The following is a 23,473-nucleotide window of genomic DNA, read 5'->3' as shown; positions in this document are numbered from 1 at the left end:
ACCAGATACAAGTTGAAGTTGGCAATCTGAGAGATGATCTGGGGAAGCAGCAGAAGACTGAAGATGAAGCTCAAGCCGGCCCCTCTTCAGAAGCAGATGTAGAGCCAGCTTCTCGGCATCAATTTAAAGGTGAGCCAGTACAAAGAGCATGGACTCAATCGGATATTCCAAAGTTTGAGGAGGGAGATGACATTGAACAATACCTGACAACCTTTGAAAGGTTAGCAACAGCATACCGGTGGCCCGAGAGGGACTGGGCAGTAAGGTTGGTACCTCATCTCACCGGTAGGGCCCGAGCAGCATATGTGGCCATGGCCGCAGAGGATTCCTGTGATTATGCTGAAGTAAAGGCAGCCATCTTAACAAAGTATGAGATTAATGAAGAAATGTACCGACAACGATTTAGAGAGCCGGAGGTCCGTGTGAATGAAACCCCCCGAGAGTTCTATAACCGTCTGAAAGACCTTTACCTGAAATGGATGCAACCTCAGGGAAAAAGAAAGGATGACATTGGGGAGATTCTCATCTTGGAACAGTTCTACAGTTCTTTGTCACCAGAGCTGAGAATATGGGTCAAAGAGAGGAACCCAGCATCGGCACAAGAAGCAACAGAACTTGTTGAAAACTTCTTGGCTGCCAGACGGGGACCAAAAACTTTCCGATACAGCCTTCAACAGAAGGCCAGCTTAATGCGCAGGGTAAGTCTGTGGGATTTGGTTTGGGTGGTGGTCCAGGTCAGATGACAGGTGTAGAGAAGCAAAGGGGGAAAACATTCTCATATAAGCCTAAGTTGGAAGCAAAACCGATTGTCTGCTATTTCTGTGGTCAAGAGGGGCATATAAAACCAGACTGCCCATTGAGAAAAGCTAAATCAGCATATTTTTGCACTGTTCCAAGGCTAGGGTTTGCCAAAAACAAATTTGAAGGTAAGAAACAAGTCATGGAGGTTAGAGGAAATGGAAAGCCATCCATTGCTCTTTTGGATGCAGGAAGTGTACAGACCTTAGTCCATCCTTTTATTTTGAGAAAGGAATGCTACTTAGGGGGCCCAGGCCTTGATATTTTCTGTGTGCATGGTGATCACAAAACTTACCCCACTGCTGCAGTGTATCTAGAGGTGGCAAACCAAACTTATCTTTTAAGTGTTGGTGTGGTGGAAGGTCTCGCATATAGTTATTTTGGGTCAGGATATTCCAGTCTTACCAGAACTGATCCAGGCTTGTAAGTCAGTGTATGTTGTAACCAGATCACAAACACAAGCTAAACAATTAGCTAGGGAGGAGGATTCTGAACCTGCACCTGAGGCTGTGGAGGAAGGCCAGCAAATAAACTTTGAGACTACTGATGAACTAAATCTTCTGCAAGAACTGCCCTTTAATGTTAATCTTCCTTTTGAGAGTGTGGTTAAAGTGAGGAAAAGTAAACAACAAAGAAGGCTTCAGAAAATGGCAGGCACAGTTAGGCAAACATCATTGGGATTGCCGGATCTTGAGGGGGACATTGTGGGTTCACAAGTTGACTTCCAGAGATTACAACAGTCTGATGAATCACTGAAGGGTCTTTTTGATCAAGCAATTTCTATCATTGATGGAGAATGGGTAAACAGCCTGATGGGGGTGATTATATCCTTAGGGATGGGTTGCTTTATCTTCATGGGGGGAAACCAGGTTCAGAAAAACTGGTGGTTCCACAAAGTCTAAGGGATCAAGTGCTAAATTTGGGTCATGGGGCTCCATGGGCAGGGCATTTGGGTTTTAAAAAGACCTATGATAGGATTTATGCCAGGTTTTATTGGCCAGGTCTTTATAATCAAATAAGAGTATTGCAATTCATGTTCAGTGTGTCAGTTGTCAGGAGGAAAAAATGTCCCAAAATATCCACTGCAGTCCTTACCTATTATTGATGTTCCTTTCAGCAGAATAGGTATGGACATTGTGGGACCACTTGAACGGACCCAGGCAGGAAATCGGTTTATCCTGGTGGTATGCGACTATAGCCCATGCTATCCAGAGGCTTTTCCCCTTAGAGATATAACAGCTAAACAGATAGCTTATGCTTTACTCCAGTTGTTCTCTAGGGTGGGGATTCCATCAGAAGTACTTACTGACCAAGGTACTAACTTTTTGTCAAACAATCTTAAGCAGGTCTAAAGATTGTTGGGCATAAAGGGTATTCGGACCACCCCCTACCATCCACAGACTGATGGGCTGGTGGAGAGGTACAACAGGACATTAAAGAGTATGTTGAAGAAGTTTATTTCTGTCAATAGCAAAGACTGGGATAAGTGGTTACCCTACCTTCTGTTTGCTTATCGTGAAGTTCCGCAGGCGTCCACTGGCTTTTCTCCATTTGAACTTCTGTATGGCAGGCAGCTGAGGGGTCCTCTGGATGTTCTTCAAGAGTCCTGGGTTGGCATGAGGGATCAGTCAACCAATGTCATCAGCTACATTTTAAATATGAGACAGAAGATGGAGGAGACAACTAACCTCGTAAGAAGGCACCTGGAGAAGGTTCAACAGCAGCAATAGACCTGGTATTATAAAACGGCCAGGTGCAGATCCTTCAAACCAGGTCAGAAGGTTCTTTTATTACTTCCAACATCTGACAATAAACTTTTAGCAAAATGGCAGGGGCCATACACTGTTGTAAAGAAGTTAAGTGCAACCACCTATGAGATTGAAATGCTTTTTTTAAAAGTGGCGCCGGTATGGAATGCCAAAAGTACCATATTTTCCATCAATGAGTTGTTTTCTGAACACATCATTCTGACAACGTTTTTCCTTTGTTGAACCAGATAGCTTGAGCTCAGTCAGATTGGATGGAGAGTGTCTGTCAACATCTAATTTCAAGTCTTCATTTATATTTCAACTTGGCTTTAGGTCTGGACTTAGACTGAGCCTTTCTAACAAGAATATGCTTTGACCCAAACCATTCTGTTGCAGCTCTGTGTTTATGGTTGTGCTGCTGCAAGGTGAACCTCCGCTCCAGTTCAAGTGTCTTTCACAGACATTGCTCTGTATTAAGCTTCATCCACCTCACCTTCAAATCTAACTAGCTTTCTTCTCCCTGCTGAAAAATACATCCACGTGCATGTTGGTCCAATCACCATGTTTCATAATGGGGTTAGTTTGCTCAGGAAGTCAGTGTCCACATATAGTATTTTTCACATTGGCTAAATAGTTCTGTTTAAGTCTCATATGACCCGAGCAACAGGTCCACAAGTTTGCTGTGTCCTTAAAGAGAACTGCAGGGGGGACTTGTGTCTTTCCTTCAACAGTCTTGCCACTCTTTCATAAAGGCCAGATTTGTGAAGTGCACAACTAGTGTAGTTGGCATTTCAATAGATACTTCCACCTGAGCTGTGGGTCTTTGCAGCTCCTCCAGAGTTACTATGGGGCTCTTGGCTGCTTCTCTGATTAGTGCTCTCCTTGCCCATCAGTTTAGATGGACGTCCATGTCTTGTTAGATTTGCAGTTGTACCATATTCTACATTCAGATGTTGGACTGAGCAGTGCTCTATGGGTTCAGAATTGAGGATCTTGTTTTATAACCTAACTCTGCTTAAAACTTCTCCACAACTTTCCACCTGAGGTGCTGTGTTCCCTGGTCTTCATGATGCTTTTTGTTCTCTGACAAACCTCTGAGGCCTTCACAGAACAGCAGGGTTTATAATGAGATTCAATTACAGACAAATCGACTCTTGTTCACTAATTAGGGGACCCATGAAAGCAATTTTGTGCACTAGATTTTGTGTACCGGTAAAAGAGTAAAAAGGGCCGAATACAAAAGAACGCCACACTTTATTGGTTTTTATATTGTAAAAAAATGAAAACCATCATTTTACATAAATGTACTAGTTTGTGTTGGTCTATATCCTAATACTGAAATACTGCAGGATTTATCAGCAACAGATCCCACAGACATAACCAAGAGGAGAAAGTTGAATATGACATTTAGTGTTTACAGTTTCAGCTTTTTATAAAGAAACCTCCAAATAGGAGACTGCCCAGCTGACTCCAATAGAAAAGGGAATCTAATGTTACCTCGTTTGGACCTACTTCACTGGTATGCTCATAATACAGATATTTTTACACAAGAAGCACAAATGTCAGACCCAGATGTGTAGGCTTAGTACATGTAATCACAAAGCTCAAGGATTTCAGTTACTGGTTAAAAGAGAAAGTTTTGGTGAATTTTCATTTCAAAGAAATGACATCTCTGGCATCACCATGGCTTCCTGAACTTGCAGCAAATAGACTACTGATAATCAGCTGACTTTTATCTCAGTTACTTGATTACATTTCAATTTTCAATAAGTGGGGAACAACATTAAAAAAATCAGATTCACTAAATACAAACCTAGCCTAGCCTTAATCACGTTCCAAAACAAAAAGAACTGAAGCATTTACACTGGTTTGAGCACTTTATTTAGGAGGTGACTGTAGAAAAAGAGCAAATGTGTGTAAGAAACCTTTAACATAGAAGATTTTTTGCTGGTTCTCTGTATTCTCCTGGCAAACACAAAGTGGCTGTAGAACATTAGGTGAGGCTTGTAGGAGAATCGTTTTATTTACAGAAATTGAGCACCAGAACTGCCATTATTTGAAAATAAAAATTATATTTAATTACAATCAGCGTTAATTTTACACATGGAACCTAGAGGTTTAATCAGTGCCCATGACATTATGTAACATAAGCTAGAAACACAAAGCAAGTTTTACAAATGTTACCCGGAATTAGACAGAAAAGAACAGTTAAACACTGGGCGCAGCTGTCTAAGGCATCTCTCATTCAGTAAAAAAAAATCTAAACATATAATACAAAGCAGGAATGAATCTATACAATTTCACAATATATATATATTTATATATTTTAACTTAAAAACTGTACAAGGTTCTTTCCTTCCAGGGTGACCAAGGCCAACCAAATACCTATGTAACCTTTTATATCCTACATTTACTGGTTCCAAAAAACACTGTATTTACATATTTATGAAAAACATAAATATATGCCTTTTTTTTTCCATCCATGTGGACTTCAGACCATTTTTTTAAAATATATTACACCAAATATTGGCCACCGAAAATACAAAGTCTATTACCCCTGTGAAGCACTTAAAGTCCTAAAACTTGACACTAGATTTAAGTTCAAATCATCCTGCTGTGACCCATTTATTCTTTTAAATAATCAGCAAGTCTATTAGAAACACTCTGTAACGAAACATAACATAGATGAAATAACTGATCTTTAACAGCATCCATTAAATAAAAGGTCTGTAAACTGAACCAGTCATTCAGAATTAGGAACATCCTGGTATATGAGAAAGGGACAGCATGTATTCAGAGCAGGATCTTCTACTCAGCAACATCTAAGCAATGCTGTAGACTAGCAAACTGTTAAGACATTAAGCGATGATACAGTGGGGAAAAACTATTTCTTGGCATATTGTGAGATGATTGTCGAATAATAAAACCAATCCAGTAAAAATAAAATAAAAAAGGGCTAGAAAAATGTATGTCGAAACTTTGCAGTGGAAAAAGCTTAATATTGGATGGGATATTGGAGGCGTCTCTATGTTTTTAAACTGGAACATAAAAAACATGGAGGGCTGGCTATCGTGGGTGCTGGTCTTTTTGCCTCTTCGCCATTTTGTACCGTTGTAGTTCTGGTAGTTTTGTACCCAACCTTTCAGTGGGTTAGACATGAAGCAGTCTGCAGTGGAACGTTTCGTACTAATCATGCATCAATTCCTTCCCACTTTGACAGCTTGGGATTTAAAGTAATTTTCCATATTCTCATTCATATAGGCTGCATTTAGGAAGGAAATGTGGATTTATCACTCTGATAAATGATAGCTTTGAGGAGGAGGCTATTTAAAGGAATCCTTGTTTAACCAGGTGGATCTGCCATATTTCATAAGGGCTAACAGGCCCAAAACATTATCGGAACCAAACTAAATTCAAATAGGGTATAATGCGAACTTCTTCAGAATATCACTTTAATTTAAATTAAATCATACAAGGAATTTGGACATTTTGTGACTATCTTAGTCATGTAACAATAATACAATGAGAAATAAACTGATATGCAATTATTTGTTTACTGGTACAACACCACAATGTGCAGAAAGTACTGGGATTACGATTTAGTAAAGGAGCAAATGGACTTGGAGCGGGCTTTCATTTACAACTGTTTACAGATCTTCCCTCTCTGAGGATTCTTTATTCTACAAAAGTATTCTTCAAGCAGTGTTGCTAAAAATGCTTCTGTGGTTTATTACTATCTTAAAGGGTAAAGTTTAAGAATAAAGTTGAATTTTACTTCCTGTACAGAATTTAGTCTGAAACTCAGCAGATGAACCAAAAGTTCCCATGAAGAAATATTTGAAGAAAATAAATATTTCAGGTATTTCACAGTACCAAGCATGATGAAATCAGATCCTCAGATGTAACCGTACCTGGATGCTTGTTTGAATCCCACAGTGGAAAAGAAAGATTTGAGACAATGCTGTGCCTCAATGTAATGTTTAGAACCTTTAAGGAAAGTCAACATTTCTGAGTGTGATAATGTTTGGCAGAATGTTGTAAAATGATTCTATGAAGATAGGTCATTTTACACCAGAGGGCTGTTTGACCTTCCTTAATTAGACTGCAAAGCTAAAACAAATGTTTCTGTAATTTAAACATGACTGACCACCTTAACCTGAATGCTGATCTAGTTTTTCTAAATGTGGTTGGCCAGATAACGTTTTTCATTCAAAGTCACAAAAGATTCTGTGAATTTGTACGTTTGACTTTCATGTTATTTCTTATTCTCACTCTAGTTTCTTGACCTGCTTAAAATTAAAGTTTAAAAGTTTCCATTTGGTTTGACAGTTATATAATAGTTGATCACAACATACCACTTAATCACTTTTATGAATTGCTGAAGAAGCTCCAATTGGAATCCTGGAAACTTTTGCATTTTTGTATCATTTCATCCCAAATTTCTTTGCTCATCTTTAAATTAATTATATCTTCATATTGCTACATTCAGATCACTCTGAAGCGGTAATTACTGGATTGTTTCACTTGCAACGGATCTCCTGGCCTTGTTATTGTTTGTAGATTCATATACATTAGAAATAAAATATAGAGGCACAGTGAGTGTGTTTAGTCTTCTGTTCTGATGCTTTTTGCTATGTATCAGTCCTGTAAATTAAAGGCTGTTCTGTTCTATGTAAAGCTCCACTTAGCAAGCTAATCAGTATGTAAGACTTTATTAACATGTTTACCATTATTATTATTATTATTATTATTATTCAGATGAGGCTGTTACCTAACCCGAACTACATAAAACAGTGGATGTATACTAAACATTTTGATTTTTACAAGTTTTACCTCAACTGGAAGGGAAAGGACAAAAACGATATGATGAAAGGTGACCAAAAATAAAATTATTCCACTGGGGTAATATTTATTTTGGGCAATTAAAAAATGTGTCGATTTTTGAGACAATAGCAATAGAAACTGTCCAGGATGTCCGATTTGCATGTTGATGTCTGAATCATTCTGTGTGAGAGACAAGTTCACAGCAAGGATGAAGAGTTAAGGATCTGTGTCTGAAGCCACACCTTCCCAAGTTGCAAAATCCAAACTAATCTGCTTTCAAACTCTTTTAAAACAATAAAAAAATATGTTTAAAAGCACAACTAAAATGGACCGCCATGAATAACTTTGCTGGATCAGCCTGAGGATTTCTTTGTACACCGTGTCACAAAAGCATTCTGAAGGAGTGAGGGAATCTATGGGGCTTCTTCTGGGATATTTCCATGTGTGAATTGCACACACCTCCTGTACCTAATGACTCCTTCCTGTAGCAAAGTTCTGAGTGTTATTAGAGTGGGCTCATAAGTTCTTGGTGTTTATGTGAGTTTTGTAATGCTTTGTCAGGTGGTCACTCCTCATGAAACGTTTCTTACACTGATTGCACTCGAAGCGTTTGTCTCCTGTTAAAAACAAAGAAAAAGATGAGGAATGGATTGTAGCATAAATTATAATCAGCTTTGTCCTTAATATGTTTGATAAATACAACATTAAAAGATCACAATACATGACCTATTAAACTAGTGATGATTTCTAAAAGCAACAACTTTGCTTGTATTTGAAATTTTGAATTCTTTTAGACAGGGTTGGGACACAGAGCTCATCAGCCTATCTTACTGGATATGGAAGAAATGCCAAACACACATTATATGCAAGTTGCTAGGGTGAATACTGCTTAGTGATATGCCACGCCCCTTTGGTTCCACAATCCTACATGACTTCTCTGAAAGCAAATATGAGCTCTTCAGAACATCTAGGATGTTACTGACACAATGATCTTTAAGAAGGAGTTAATGGTTGCCTGTGTGTTGGTGGTTGTGCAGGGAAGAACAGTCATTTAAGAGAAGTTGAAGATTGTGCTGATCTGGCTGTTAGGATATTTGTTTCTTCCTGCCTCCATCCTGATCAGTGGATTCCAGTTGTTCCCCCTTTTTATGTTCAACATTTTGGTCACTATAGTCCAACAGAAACTGGTATCTTAGACTATGTTCAAACTACAGGTCTTAATGCTCAATTCTGATTGTTTCCAGAAATATGTCTTTATTTTTGAGTGGTTGTTAAACTACTAATTAACTGCGACTTCCATCGGAATTCAGCCTGAATAGTTCACGACCCCAAAGCGACCCGCATGTGCAGAAGGAGAACGTAGCTGTCACACAGCAGGACACTGTTTACGGAGGTAATAATAGATGTCAGCGTCTCTGTGTTATTATCTTGTTGAGCAATGGGAGCCGACAATATTACGACCACATCATAACAAGACGATGAAAGGCAAAAAAAAGAGAGCACAGCTATTAACAATGACCTGTTGTGCAGCAGTGACTGTTGCTGCTGTAGAGAAGTCAGTGTGGATGTGCACTCGGAGCCAGGACAACGAAGTAAAAGTTGGATGAAATGAAACATGATCGTTCTGACTGCGGACGTTTGAAAACCACCAGATATGTATCCAATTTAGTACCACATATGAAAGTGGCACAATTTGGATGTCAGTGGAGGTAAAAACATTTGCGCCATTCTGACTGCCATGAAAAAGTTGGATTTGGGCCGTATTTGCCTGGAGTGTGAACGTAGCCTCAGTCTGATGAGACCACTGTGGGAATAAGCCACAGATAGGGCAAGCTGAAATATTCGCACTATGGCAGCCCGTAAGACAGAAACAGAGCTTCCAATGGACACATTAATTCAACTAAAACCATTCTGTGGAGCCTCTCTGGGCTCAGATCCAACAACTGTGTCATGCCTAAAAACATTTTAAACCTGGCTCATGGTTCCAGGCCAAGGTGGGTGCATTGTGATAGCATGTCAATGAGAAGCCGAATGTAGCAAATATCAATCAAGTGATGCTGCCTATAGACAGATGTCCAAACAAATATGAGTGCCCTGCAGGGGATAAGTAAGGGGGTCTGGAGCTCACTAATGTCACGACCATCTGTCCAGTATCTGTTTTAGAGCAGATGCAGGAACCGACCTCTGAATATGGTCCGGGACTTCTCACACTCTTCAAGAACTCACTGCACTAACTCAATCAGGCAAATGGAAGCATGACTTAAAATTCCACCTGACTGCTACACAGCTTTATAACTCAAACTGTTAAAATGCTGAACTGCTATTAGATGATGTTTTTTACATTACTGCTATTATTTTATGTCTTGTGTGTTTTGAGCTATTTGTGTATTTCATTATCTATTTAATCCTTTTACACTGTTACAGGTCCCTGAGAAATGCCTTCGTTTCGTGTGTTTACCTGTGTGCGTCCTTGCATGCCTCTGCAGCTCATCACTGCGTGTGAAACGTTTCCCACAGAAGACCCAGTTGCAGACAAAGGGCCTCTCCCCGGTGTGCAACCGGACGTGGGCTCTGAGAAGTGATGTTTTCCTGAACGTCTTCTCGCAGCCAGGGACATGGCATATGTGTTTCCTTTTCCCCACCTCCCCAGGCCTGCAGGGCAAACGTTAAGAAACATACCAAGCATCACAGGATGTTCAGAGTAAACGCTAACAGGTGACAGGTTACATTCAGATTCAACATTATTAGCTCAAATAAGTCCATCTACTTGCACACCCTGTCTACTTTTAAGACCAGGCTTAAAACTTTCCTTTTGATAAAGTTTATAGTTAGAGTGGCTTAGGTTATCCTGAGCTATCTCTGTAGTTATGCTGCTATAGGCTTAGACTGCTGGAGGACATAATGACCACTTTTACTCTCTGCTACATTCTCATACTACTCTCTAGTTTTGCATTATTTGCTGTTATTTCAGCTTTTAACTTTATGTTCTCTCTTTGTTTTTTTATCTTTCTAGAAGCTTTATCTAACCTGGTTCTGTGTTAACTGTGGCACCTTCATGGAGGGGAACATTGGCCAAGCTGCTGCTGCCAACAACTTAATGCTCACTTTATACAGATGATACACTTAGCCCTGTCTTTCAGTGTTTAACCCTGTCTCTCCTAGACATACAGGGGTTGGACAATGAAACTGAAACACCTGGTTTTAGACCACAATAATTTATTAGTATGGTGTAGGGCCTCCTTTTGCAGCCAATACAGCGTCAATTTGTCTTGGGAATGACATATACAAGTCCTGCACAGTGGTCAGAGGGATTTTAAGCCATTCTTCTTGCAGGATAGTGGCCAGGTCACTACGTGATACTGGTGGAGGAAAACGTTTCCTGACTCGCTCCTCCAAAACACCCCAAAGTGGCTCAATAATATTTAGATCTGGTGACTGTGCAGGCCATGGGAGATGTTCAACTTCACTTTCATGTTCATCAAACCAATCTTTCACCAGTCTTGCTGTGTGTATTGGTGCATTGTCATCCTGATACACGGCACCGCCTTCAGGATACAATGTTTGAACCACTGGATGCACATGGTCCTCAAGAATGGTTCGGTAGTCCTTGGCAGTGACACGCCCATCTAGCACAAGTATTGGGCCAAGGGAATGCCATGATATGGCAGCCCAAACCATCACTGATCCACCCCCATGCTTCACTCTGGGCATGCAACAGTCTGGTTGGTACGCTTCTTTGGGGCTTCTCCACACCGTAACTCTCCCGGATGTGGGGAAAACAGTAAAGGTGGACTCATCAGAGAACAATACATGTTTCACATTGTCCACAGCCCAAGATTTGCGCTCCTTGCACCATTGAAACCGACGTTTGGCATTGGCATGAGTGACCAAAGGTTTGGCTATAGCAGCCCGGCCGTGTATATTGACCCTGTGGAGCTCCTGACGGACAGTTCTGGTGGAAACAGGAGAGTTGAGGTGCACATTTAATTCTGCCGTGATTTGGGCAGCCGTGGTTTTATGTTTTTTGGATACAAAAACTGAGCCTGGTTCTGGTTCTGCTGGAGGTTTCTTCCTGTTAAAAGGGAGTTTTTCCTCTCCACTGTCGCTACATGCATGCTCAGTATGAGGGATTGCTGCAAAGTCAACGCCAGTGACTGTCCACTGTCTCTACATGCTCATCCAGGAGGAGGGAATGCTGCAAGTCACTGACTGGATGCAATCTGCTGGGTTTCCTTAGATAGAAAAACTTTTTATCCAATTTGAATAAATAACTGAATCTGACTGCACTGTTCAATGGTTAGGATTAATTGGAATGTATGTACCTGACTTGAAATCTGTATGATTCGATTGAATTGACTTTGTAAAAAGCCTTGAGACGACGTGTGTTGTGATATGAAATAAAACTGAATTGAACTTGTGTTTAATTTAATCTCATTTTAAAACCAGCTGTTCTCTGAAGGCCTCAAAGAGACATATTAATGAACATTAGTGAACAAACAGTATCATGAAGACCATGGAACACAGCAGACATGTCAGGCAGAAAGTTGTAGAGAAGATCAAAGCAGAGTTAGGTCCCAGGGTCTGTTCAACCCATCATCTGAAATGGAGAGAGGATGGACCACCTGTAAACCTACCGAGACATGGACGTCCACCTAAACTGACTGGGCAAGGAGAGGATTAATCAGAGAAGCAGCCAAGAAGCCCAGGAAAACTCTGGAGCAATCTTTTCACCAACATATAAAAGGTTATTTTGGCAGAAAACTGCAGCGTTTGAACACTTTCACAAGGGACTGTACATATGTGACTGTTGTGCCCCAGCCATAGGATGAAACATGGACTGAACTGTAAACAAAGAGACTGGTAAAAGTCTGAATCCCTAAATGCATCGTATTAACCTACTTCTAACCCAGCCCAGAAAGGAGGAGTTAAAGCTAGAATCCACATGATGTCATGGAACTACTAACAAAACCTATTTCCTATTTACCCCCTGCAGCACAGCTGATCACATTGGGGAGGAAGTGTGCGACCACCTGAATATCTTTGAAACTCGCTGGCGATTAAGCCTCTACTTCGAAGAATCCTTGGATCCAAAGTTGACTACAATCTGATTTTAAGAGTGTGTCGGTCAAAGAACAACCAAAAGTTAAGTTATGATCTGCTGTTCGTGCATCCAGCTAATTACGTGGGTAGTTAAGAGGACAAAGTTGTTTTTCCACTGCCTGAAGAGACGCCATCAGAACTGTCTCTCTTCACGCCTGAAGCGTACAGCCTGAGCAGAAGCTTTCCCACCTCCCAGGTGCTACTGAGAGCAGCCGCCACAGCTTCTTTGTTCGCTGGACACCATGCAACCATTCGCCACATAACCCAACACCCTTTGGACCTTGTTCACTTTTGTTCAACAGAATTGCGTCACGTAAGAGGTGGTGTCTGGGCAGAGAAAATTATTTTAGGACAAAACAACCTAAATATTGTTTATTTCATGGTGTTTGGCTTTGTTTGCGGTGCTAAAGCTTAACCATTTGAATGATAGCAAGCTACCTGCCAAGCTAATGCGAACAAGCCCCCAAGCCTTGAGGATTGTTTATTTGTTCTGAGTTGTGTTTTAAAGTTACAACAAACTTCATTTTAATGAGTGGTTTAAACACGTCACCAGAGCCCATATGCACATTACCAGTTATATTAATGGTAGGTAAAGGTACATGTGTGATTTAAAAGGAGTGGTGAATAAGCTATAGGCTTTCATTTGTTAGCTAAAACCACTAACTAATAAATGCTGGCGCCAGTAGGGTGAAATATTTATATTCAGTTCATCACCATCTTCAGACAGTCCATAGCCGTTCCTCTCCGCCATTTTAGTAGTCACTTCTACATGGTATGGGTAGTTAACAACATTAAGATCAAATGTTTAAAAGATTATTGATGTAATTTGGCAAATAAGATTTCCTTAAATAGTATTTAACTAAAATGACGGTGCTGATTAAAACGACATTAAGAAACAATGGTCCAAAAAGGTAATTGAGTTCTAATTCAGCAGATTGTTCTTTAAAATATTATTTTATTAGAATATTGTTTTATCTACCCTTCTGATTTGCATTTTGACTGGTTATTTGAACCAATTCCAACTGTTCCCCAATTAGTTCTAAAACAAATTTGACCTCATTTCCTAAATCTTCCAAAATAAAGCTTGGCTCTCAAACATAAATATCCACACTGAACATTCATATCTTTACATAATTCTTATTGGTTCCCTTGTGCCTTTTTCCTGGGATGTAGTTCATTAGTTTTCTTTACTCCTTCATTTAGATTGGTAGCTTTAATTGAATTGTTCTAGCATAGTTAGGAGTTTGTTAATTGAAATTGTTTAACTTGGAGTTGAATTGTTTTGGTTAATAAATTCCTATATTTTGGAGATTTTTAAATTTTGCTAACTGTTACATCAGCAGGTATTTGCCTGTCTATTGACACACTTACCTCTTGTCTGCATCTTTACAGTTGGGGCACGTACAGGCCATACGCCGTTTTTTCTCCCCTGGCTGAATGGGCAGCTCCAGCGTGAGAGCCTGGTCTACCTGGAGGGCAGGCTGGCCCTGTGTTGTTGCCAGCTGGAGGCCTCCACCATGCATCGTCTGCACTGTTAAGTGTTGTTGGCCTAATAAACACACATACAGACAGAATGTAAGATGCACAACTGATTCCTGTTGAAAAACTCCCTTTAGAAATCTCAAAAGAGCAAGGGTTACAAAAAACAACCTGGGCTGGAATATTATTTAATGGAAAATAAAATAAACTGCTGACATGAAAGTCAGGAGATATGACTGGGTATTAGGGCCAGACTAAGATTTTTTTTATTTTTATTACACGAATAAAGTTGTAGGCTAATATTACGAGAATGTAATAGCATTACGAGAAAAAAGGAATGACCCTTTTTCAACAAAACAATTTCTTCCAAGTCTTTCTTTCTTCGAAACGGACAGTCATATGCACGGTCGTTTCAAAGTCCTGATACTGGTAATAATTTGATGCTGATGTGCTAAAAGATTAAGAATGTCCGTATTTATGAAACTGATACTAAAGTATAACTTCACAAGATATTCAACATTCCTCATTTTAATGCTTGGAAAACTGTGCTTTTTGTAAAGGTTCTCATAAAAATTGCTGTTATTGACTATTCTTGTAATGTTCCAACTTTATTCTCATAATATTTTGAGTTTATTCATGCATTTCCACAATAAAATCCTCTTGGCCTGGCCCTAATACTCACTCATAAGGAAATAGCATGCTCTGTCAAGAATATATTCATATTTAACTTTAAATGTTTACTTTTCTGTTGAGTTGAATACATTTTCTATAAGAAACTTAGCTGCAGTCAATTAATTGCCTTATGAAAACTTATAATCAGTCAGAAAATGCAAACTACCAGCAGAAAGACCCCGGGCTGGGATTCAAACCCAGTACTTACTTGCTGCAAGGCAACAGTACAGTTTAAATTAGGATCATTCTTTCTTATTGCCAACAGCCTATTAATATTAAACTGTAAAATACCTGTCAAATAATTTTGCAGTTAAACAATGAAAACAAACCCCTGATTAGCTTACCTCCTGCATTGGTGATAGTGACAGGAACCCCCTGGACTTGGACCCCATTGATGCTGATCGTCTGCACTGCTTGTGCTGCAGAGGACAGTTGCGATGGACTGAATGCTATCATTCCACCTGCTGGGGCGATCTTTGCCAGAGTGCGCTCCTTTCGTACCCCAGCCTGTGTTCTCTTGCTGGTGGCAGGTGTCGATGTGGGGTTAGTGGGGGCAACAGAGGTCGTAGGGCTTGTTGTCGTTGAGCCTGGGTCTTGAATTTGAACTGACTGCCACTCACCTGAAGCTGTTTTAAAGAGGATCTAAGAAAATTGAAGTTCAAAATATTAAAATGAGAAATGCGGTGTGGCATGAGCTGATTTACAGAGTTTTTCCAGAGGTAGTGCAGGGAAAAGTTAATCAAACTCAATAGCGACAATAATATTAAGGACCATAATGGCCGGAGCGGGTCATAGATATAATTTTACTATTTACAAATCAGAAACCATGCCTAAAGGCTGAAAGAAAAGAAGGACGCATCAGCTTTCTGAATTACACGCAGGCGGCGCATTGTATTTAATAATATCCTAAACCAGCTGATCACACAAAAAAATCAGCTGTTCAGACACGCAAGCAATTCCCCCAAAACACACCAAACAATGCCATCATGAAACAGCATGCTCAGTTTGGAAATTGCGAACCACCGTCTACAGGAGGAGGGAGCAGGCAGAGATCAATGACTGCCTTCATTGGATCAAATAGGAGGAAGACCCGCTGAATCCATGGAGTACGAATATTCAACCTGAAACAAACATCACCAAGGTCAAAGGTCCGCAGTTTTGTGCTTTAAAGTCCAGTAGCTTCTCTCCTCTCTGCTCCTCCTGTCACACCCCCTCACATCAGAACCCCTGAGCTTATTTTATAAGTTCTGCTGGGCTGTGGTCCAGATAATTATCCCAGTGGATTATTTTAATACATGAAAAAACAAATATATGACATCCTTGCATATACCATAATACAGAAATTATTTGAATTTTGTTCATTATGTTTTTATTTTCTATTAATTTGTTATTGTTTTATGCAGATTACTTTAATGTGACAATGTAACACAGTAACGTTAATAGCAGCACAGCGCATTACACTGACTGGAGGCGGGGCTTCAGCCACCATAGCTTCAGTCATCAGTGGGTTAGTGGAAACACAACTGGTACCGTACCGAGTAGAGAGACCGAGTGGAGCAGAGCCGCACTGCCAAAAACGAGCCAGAGAAAAAGGGGCATACGCTAACCCCTCCCTCACCCTCGCCTGTTTCTACGCACTGTCTGCACTTTTTAGTCTTATAAGAAAAACAAAGTCAGCTAGAAAGGAGACGTCTATGAAACAGCTGACTGCAAGCTGGCAACCCATGCAATATCAGCTTGTTAGACCCCCAAGAGTTACTCTAATAAAGAACCGAATGAGAAAAATGGCTATTATTTAGTGCAATAAGCACATTTGTTTAAAACAGTTAATAGATTTAGCAAGAGATTTTCTTTATTTTCTTGTCTCCAAACACATCAACACAACTACATCTCTGAAAAAGTAAAAAAAGTCAATACATCTTGTAAAACAACCCAGTTTTTGCTGAAATAGTTGAGTTAGAGACTACAGATCAACATGTTGGTCTGTAATCTAACTCCTACTAATGTCCATGCAGCAACATAACACTTTTCACATGTTTTTTTAGCACAAGTTGGGGAAAAAATCTTTTTTCTTTAAAGTAACATCATCTCATGCTACACATTTTTGTATGATATCTTTTAGGTAATATTTTAGATCATATCATAAGAATCTGATACCAATGCATGCCAACTTAGGACCCCCTGATGGCATCATGGAAAAATGTAAAGAAGAAATGGAAAACCAGGGATCAAGTAGATACTGGTTGGAATTAGGTAAAGGATGAAGGATGACAGCCTTAACTGGATCCATCTGTAATTAAGCTATATTAGACATCTACACTGACATGAATTTGACAGCATATACCAGGTTTTGCTGTGCAGTTGTACAGCTGGACACAGGTTTAACACACCATTGTTGTGACTGACATGGTCTGAATGACTTAAACTGACTGAGCTGACTGAAAAGAGAGACCTAACAGTGGACAACAAACAGAGGGACAAAAATATAAAACTAATAATAATAATAAGAAGAATACATTAGCTAAATGCTTAGCTTGTGATAACACTTTTGGCACATTTGGCATACAACAAACATGATACCTACCACGAAAAATCAACACATTATAAACATGAAACAAAACTGTCTTACTCCTACGAGAATGATGGCATGTTGAATGTTATCTTAAATTAAAACCTACACACAGGATAAACTACAAACAAAGCTAGCTAACAGATAGTAAACACCTCTGATTTAGATTTTGATGTTGCGTCTGACTTCCTGTCAGGCTGTAACAACAGTGTGGGAGTGGCAGAATATTTGAGGTGATACCTGGGTTGGTGTTGATTCCGGTGGAGTCACCTGCAGACTTGGAGTGACAGGCTGTTTCTGTGGCACAGGAGGCAGCGTGGCAGAAGCAGCTTTCACCACTTTCAATGCTTGCTGGGGGATCTGAATCAACTGGGAATCGGTCTTAGGCTGAACCACCTGAACCTGTTGCACCATAGCTGGCTGCCCAGGACTCTGCACAATCAGCAAATTGTTCCCCGCCTACACAAAGAGGCAACAAAGTTTAGCATTTGATGACAATACACTTGGCTTTAAGCTAAAAAAAAATGTAGCAAGGACAATTCTTGCCAATACTGAACAATTCCTTTCACACACCATAATCTGACCAAAAAGCTGCACTCTAAAAATATAAGAAAAAAAGGAGTTGGAGGTTTATTTTCAGCTAAATTGTTTTTTCTTCAAGTGCTACAGCTAAGATCTCCAGTTATGAAACAACTAAAGTCTTGGCTTTTGTCTTTAGGTGTAAAGTTCCTATTGTTGGTGCCTCCCACCAAAAAGTGGAGATAGTCCTACCTTTCATATAAAGGTAGGGTAACCTTTATATTTCTCTCTGGAGCCATGGAAACAAGCCATAAATATTATGTTTCTGATCAGGTGAACAAAGGCTTTTTCAATTCAATTCAATTCAAAAATACTTTATTAATCTCAAAGGGAAATTAAATGTTGTAGCTCATATTATGTAGGTTTCTTCAAAGAGCCGTTGTAGATGCTGATGGCTGTGGGCAGGAAGGATCTCCTGCAGCGCTCCGTCTTACAGCAGATCTGAAGAAGCCTCTGACTGAAGACACTCTGTTGTTGTAGGACTGTCTCATGAAGAGGATGCTCAGGGTTCTCCATGATGTTCTTCATTTTATGAAGAATCCATCTTTCCACAATGATCTCCAGAGGTTCCAGAGGAGTCCCCAGAACAGAGCTAGCCTTCTTTATCAGCTTGTTGAGCTTTTTATTTGTGGCCCTTACACAAATAACCCATTGCTGTCTAACCCCTGGTCAATGTTGACGCTTTATTTGTTCTCACTTCTTGTGCCTCAGTTCTGCTAGTCTCACTTTTCTATTCCTGCTGTGCACATAGAAGGCAATTTTGAAACATTTTCATAGGAGTTTTGGCCAAACAAAATATCAGCTAAAGAAAGACACTAACATTTGGTAACAACGTGTACACACTGCAAAGCTGGGCCAAGGATAGACTGGTCCATCAGTGTCAGTCACATCTCTATCTGTGTTTGTGAGATCTGACTAGTTGTTTGGAATCATTAGAGTGACAGCAATTACAGATGAGACAAAGGAAATCCAAATATAGATAATCATCCAGTAGAGCAAGAGAGCAAGATCATAAACCATAACAGCTTTAAAATAAGACCCAAATTAAAGTGGATATAGTGACTCTTAGAAGAGATTGATAGTTTTTCCGTATAATAATAGTAAAAATAAGTTACCAGCTCTAAACAGCACTTTAAAAAAAAACTAACTAAAGAAAAACTTAACATAGGAACATCATCTTTTGTTTTTAAAAATTGCACCTTCTTCATCGAGACAGAAAACCCTAAGTTAGGCTGATGTTTTTAGATTTACCAGAATCAGCATTATGCCATCAAAATCACACAGCTAAACACACACACTTGTTCCTTAATTTACTGCAATTCTTTGTCAAACAGCCAGGTTCGTTGAGAACATTTCCGAGGTAGAATTAGAATGGGCAAAAATATTAAGTAAGATTAACCTGTATTATGTTATCGCCAGCTTCAATTAAAATGGTCTCCATCTGCTCTGGTGGTGGCGAGGCAGCCTGTGCAGGAGCCGGTGGAGGTTCAGCTGGCAGAACCATTTTTTTCTTCCTCCCTCGCCGTCCTTTTCCCGGTGTGGGAGGGGAAGCGGCTGTCTCTGTGACGACAGCAGATCCGCCCACTTCTCCAGTTGCAACATTGAGGGGTAGTGTGAACCCACTGGACAGCTGCATCGCATTTGCAGCTGTGTTGTTCGGCTTCCGTACCTTAAGCGAGGGTTTAATGGCTACAGTCTTCTGTGGTGTGACAGGTGTTGCAGCAGCAGCAGCTGGGGCTGGCACAGTCATAGGAGTGGTAATGATGGCCTGGTTAGTGCCTGGTATGAGCTGGATCTGACCCCCCTGCGGCATCATCTGAATTTGTGGCATCACCTGGTACTGGATGTTGGTAGGGCCGGAGGTGTTGGTGCGTGCAGGGCTCTGTTGGATCGTAAGCACAATAGGACTGCCAGGAGCTGAGGATCCCAAGCCAGCAGGGAGCTGGATCACATTGCCCTTCGCTGAAAGAAAACCCAAGTTTTTGGGTGGAGCCGGTGCTATGGGAGCTGGCTTTATGGGCTGAAGCCTGCGAGGTTGCGGCTGAGTTGGAGGAGATGTGACAGGGGCCTGAGCAGCTGGGGGTCCAATTTTACTGCAAGTAGCAGCCAGAAGGGCCAGAGGAGAAGGCTGTGTGTCCTGCTGTAAGAAAAACAGGAAACAAATCAAAATCAGCATGATAAAAAATGATTCTTTAAATGTCATAAAAGTTCTGCTGTTCAAATAAACAAGCAGAGACAAGAGAATAGAAAAACCCAACGGCACTAATTATGCTCTAAATTCTGATTTTAACTGTGTTTGTCATAATTAAGGGAAAGATATGAGATTTATCACCTCTACTAATAACATACAGTACCTCCAGACTAAGTTTGTTCCCTAGCTGAAGCAGTGATGCCACCTAAAAATATTAGAAAGTTGTTTTGTTTCACTGTGATGTGATTCAGCTGTCTGTGACACTGGTTTCACTTCTGAGGAGCTGCCTACATGTGTTTTTGTTGACAGTCAGATTGTGGCTTAAACGAATGTTTTTACCGTGACTCATAAAGGAAGTGAATGGAACACAGTGCTCTTTATCATGGTTGGATGTGCTGACCATTACTTCAATTTCATTTTATTCTGCAGACTCTTATTGTTTGTACAAGAAAGAACTTTACTGAGTTGGGTTGCATGGAACATGTTTAAAGTTGTGCTTGTTTACTATTATCTGTGGGACTCTGAAGTTACCTTTCAATAGGTGTCATTTAGATACACTGGCTGAATGAGCAAATAGGTTTCGTTCCTACATGCCAAGGCAAATGGTTTGTAAACATGAGCAGCATATTGATATAAGTTCATCCATTCAGATGGTAATAACTGGAAGGGTTGCCTGTTAACTTAACAAGCTTCTAGTATCTAATCAAACAGTATTTGTTAGTACTAAGACATTAATTAATATCATAAATGTGCATAAGTAGAATCAGAATACATAAGAGTAGCAGCATTTGAGACCAGACAGTTGCTTACTTGTGTAGAAGCAGTGGAGGGTTGAAGGTATTCACTTGGACTAACAGCAACAGTGGCCATGCTGTCCTGTTGTTCTGGAAGACACACAGCAGAGTCAGAGGCAGGCTGTGGTTAAGCTGTTGATGAGCCTGACAGGTGGACATCAAATTAAAGCAGATGTGCTCTCAGAACAATGGGAAGTTCAGCTCTAATTTAAGTTACATGTCATCATGTAATGTTCACTATTAGATGAAAAACCTCACATATTCACCATGTGCCAGACTGATGTTACATTAATGTAATTATTTTTGCATCTAAACTATAAATGCTTTACAACAGAAGTCAGGTATATATATATATATATATATATATATATATATATATATATATATACACACACGCACACGTTGTTATGTTAATTTTATTTAAGTACTAACCATAATAGAGTTAAGAGATTGAAATTTAAATGTCGTGAAACCTTAAAATGTACTTTATTTTGAAAAACCAACACCGCTGGCTCCTTCCTGCCTACGAAGCTGCTAGTTCTGAGGAGGTGCTCTGTTCCATTCCGACACACGGAGTAACTCCGTTGATATGTTAAAGAGAACGGTCCCACATTCGCCGTGACTACTCCGTACGTCACCGTCGACGGACCCGCTCTCCGTCGTTCAACTCCAATTTTCTGTTCCGGTCCGTCTTGCTCCGGCCGGGTGAACCAATGTACCTCTCGCGTATGTTTTCTTCGGACTCCAAGGAACTTGGAGCGGACATATGTTGCATTTGAATGACCGTAATGTTCATTCATTCATTCATCTTCTATACCGCTTATTCCATAGTGGGTCACGGGGAAGCTGCTGCCCATCTCCAGCAGTCTACGGGCGAGAGGCGGGGTACACCCTGGACAGGTCGCCAGTCCATCGCACGCAAATGTAGTTGACATTTGCCACACGATGTCGCACGTAAAATTTGCGTCAAATTAAAGCTAAGAAAATTGCTGATCATATGTTACATAGAAACATGTACTCTCCTAAACATAAATCTATAAGCACTGTGGGTACTAGGGATGGGTCAAGAATACTGTACTTTTAGAGGAACCGACCGAACTCCGTCGGTAATACAGTGCTGATTCACGTAAAAGTCACACTGTACCATGTTTCGGTACCTAAACGCATCATTGTGACACTGAGGGAGTGGAGTGGGCGATTTTCCATGCCCGACATGAACACAGCATTGCAGGCACAAGAGCGTAATGACGTCAGTAGCCGCTGGTACCGTCAACAAAGCATGACTGATAGGAAGCCCTCGAAAGTATGGCTCCACTTTTCAAAATGCAGTCCAGATTACGCTGCAATATTTGTGACACGAAGTGCAAGGCCAGCGGCAGGAATACAGGTCCTTCTCAAAATATTAGCATATTGTGATAAAGTTAATTATTTTCCATAATGTCATGATGAAAATTTAATATTCATATATTTTAGATTCATTGCACACTAACTGAAATATTTCAGGTCTTTTATTGTCTTAATACGGATGATTTTGGCATACAGCTCATGAAAACCCAAAATTCCTATCTCACAAAATTAGCATATTTCATCCGACCAATAAAAGAAAAGTGTTTTTAATACAAAAAACGCCAACCTTCAAATAATCATGTACAGTTATGCACTCAATACTTGGTCAGGAATCCTTTTGCAGAAATGACTGCTTCAATGCGGCGTGGCATGGAGGCAATCAGCCTGTGGCACTGCTGAGGTCTTATGGAGGCCCAGGATGCTTCGATAGCGGCCTTTAGCTCATCCAGAGTGTTGGGTCTTGAGTCTCTCAACGTTCTCTTCACAATATCCCACAGATTCTCTATGGGGTTCAGGTCAGGAGAGTTGGCAGGCCAATTGAGCACAGTGATACCATGGTCAGTAAACCATTTACCAGTGGTTTTGACACTGTGAGCAGGTGCCAGGTCATGCTGAAAAATGAAATCTTCATCTCCATAAAGCTTTTCAGCAGATGGAAGCATGAAGTGCTCCAAAATCTCCTGATGGCTAGCTGCATTGACCCTGCCCTTGATAAAACACAGTGGACCAACACCAGCAGCTGACACGGCACCCCAGACCATCACTGACTGTGGGTACTTGACACTGGACTTCTGGCATTTTGGCATTTCCTTCTCCCCAGTCTTCCTCCAGACTCTGGCACCTTGATTTCCAAATGACATGCAGAATTTGCTTTCATCCGAAAAAAGTACTTTGGACCACTGAGCAACAGTCCAGTGCTGCTTCTCTGTAGCCCAGGTCTGGGGAATGCGGCACCTGTAGCCCATTTCCTGCACACGCCTGTGCACGGTGGCTCTGGATGTTTCTACTCCAGACTCAGTCCACTGCTTCCGCAGGTCCCCCAAGGTCTGGAATCGGCCCTTCTCCACAATCTTCCTCAGGGTCCGGTCACCTCTTCTCGTGCAGCGTTTTCTGCCACACTTTTTTCTTCCCACAGACTTCCCACTGAGGTGCCTTGATACAGCACTCTGGGAACAGCCTATTCGTTCAGAAATGTCTTTCTGTGTCTTACCCTCTTGCTTGAGGGTGTCAATAGTGGCCTTCTGGACAGCAGTCAGGTCGGCAGTCTTACCCATGATTGGGGTTTTGAGTGATGAACCAGGCTGGGAGTTTTAAAGGCCTCAGGAATCTTTTGCAGGTGTTTAGAGTTAACTCGTTGATTCAGATGATTAGG

At 40.6% G+C, this 23,473-nt stretch overlaps 1 protein-coding gene across 2 annotated transcripts in view; it reads right to left on the bottom strand.

The window, feature by feature from the left end:
- Positions 1–4,410: 4,410 nt before the first annotated feature.
- sp2 (sp2 transcription factor) overlaps positions 4,411–23,473 on the bottom strand; it is a 29,243-nt gene continuing 10,180 nt past the window's right edge. Inside the window, exons 2-8 of one of the 2 annotated variants that reach the window (XM_047365881.1) lie at positions 20,771–20,844; positions 19,169–19,909; positions 17,431–17,649; positions 14,966–15,263; positions 13,842–14,019; positions 9,829–10,022; positions 4,411–7,987 (exon numbers count right to left, since the gene is read on the bottom strand). In XM_047365881.1, the coding sequence (XP_047221837.1) occupies positions 7,887–7,987; positions 9,829–10,022; positions 13,842–14,019; positions 14,966–15,263; positions 17,431–17,649; positions 19,169–19,909; positions 20,771–20,844 (1,805 nt within the window). In that variant the 3' untranslated portion in view covers positions 4,411–7,886. Of the gene's footprint in view, positions 7,988–9,828; positions 10,023–13,841; positions 14,020–14,965; positions 15,264–17,430; positions 17,650–19,168; positions 19,910–20,770; positions 20,899–23,473 lie in introns of both variants that reach the window. The other variant, XM_047365882.1, reaches the window with a different exon arrangement.

This window comes from Girardinichthys multiradiatus, chromosome 5 (assembly GCF_021462225.1).
Source record: "Girardinichthys multiradiatus isolate DD_20200921_A chromosome 5, DD_fGirMul_XY1, whole genome shotgun sequence".
Lineage (NCBI taxonomy): Eukaryota > Metazoa > Chordata > Actinopteri > Cyprinodontiformes > Goodeidae > Girardinichthys > Girardinichthys multiradiatus.
The sequence above is the reverse complement of the archived record's forward strand: the minus strand, read 5'-3'. Positions and strand labels throughout refer to the sequence as shown.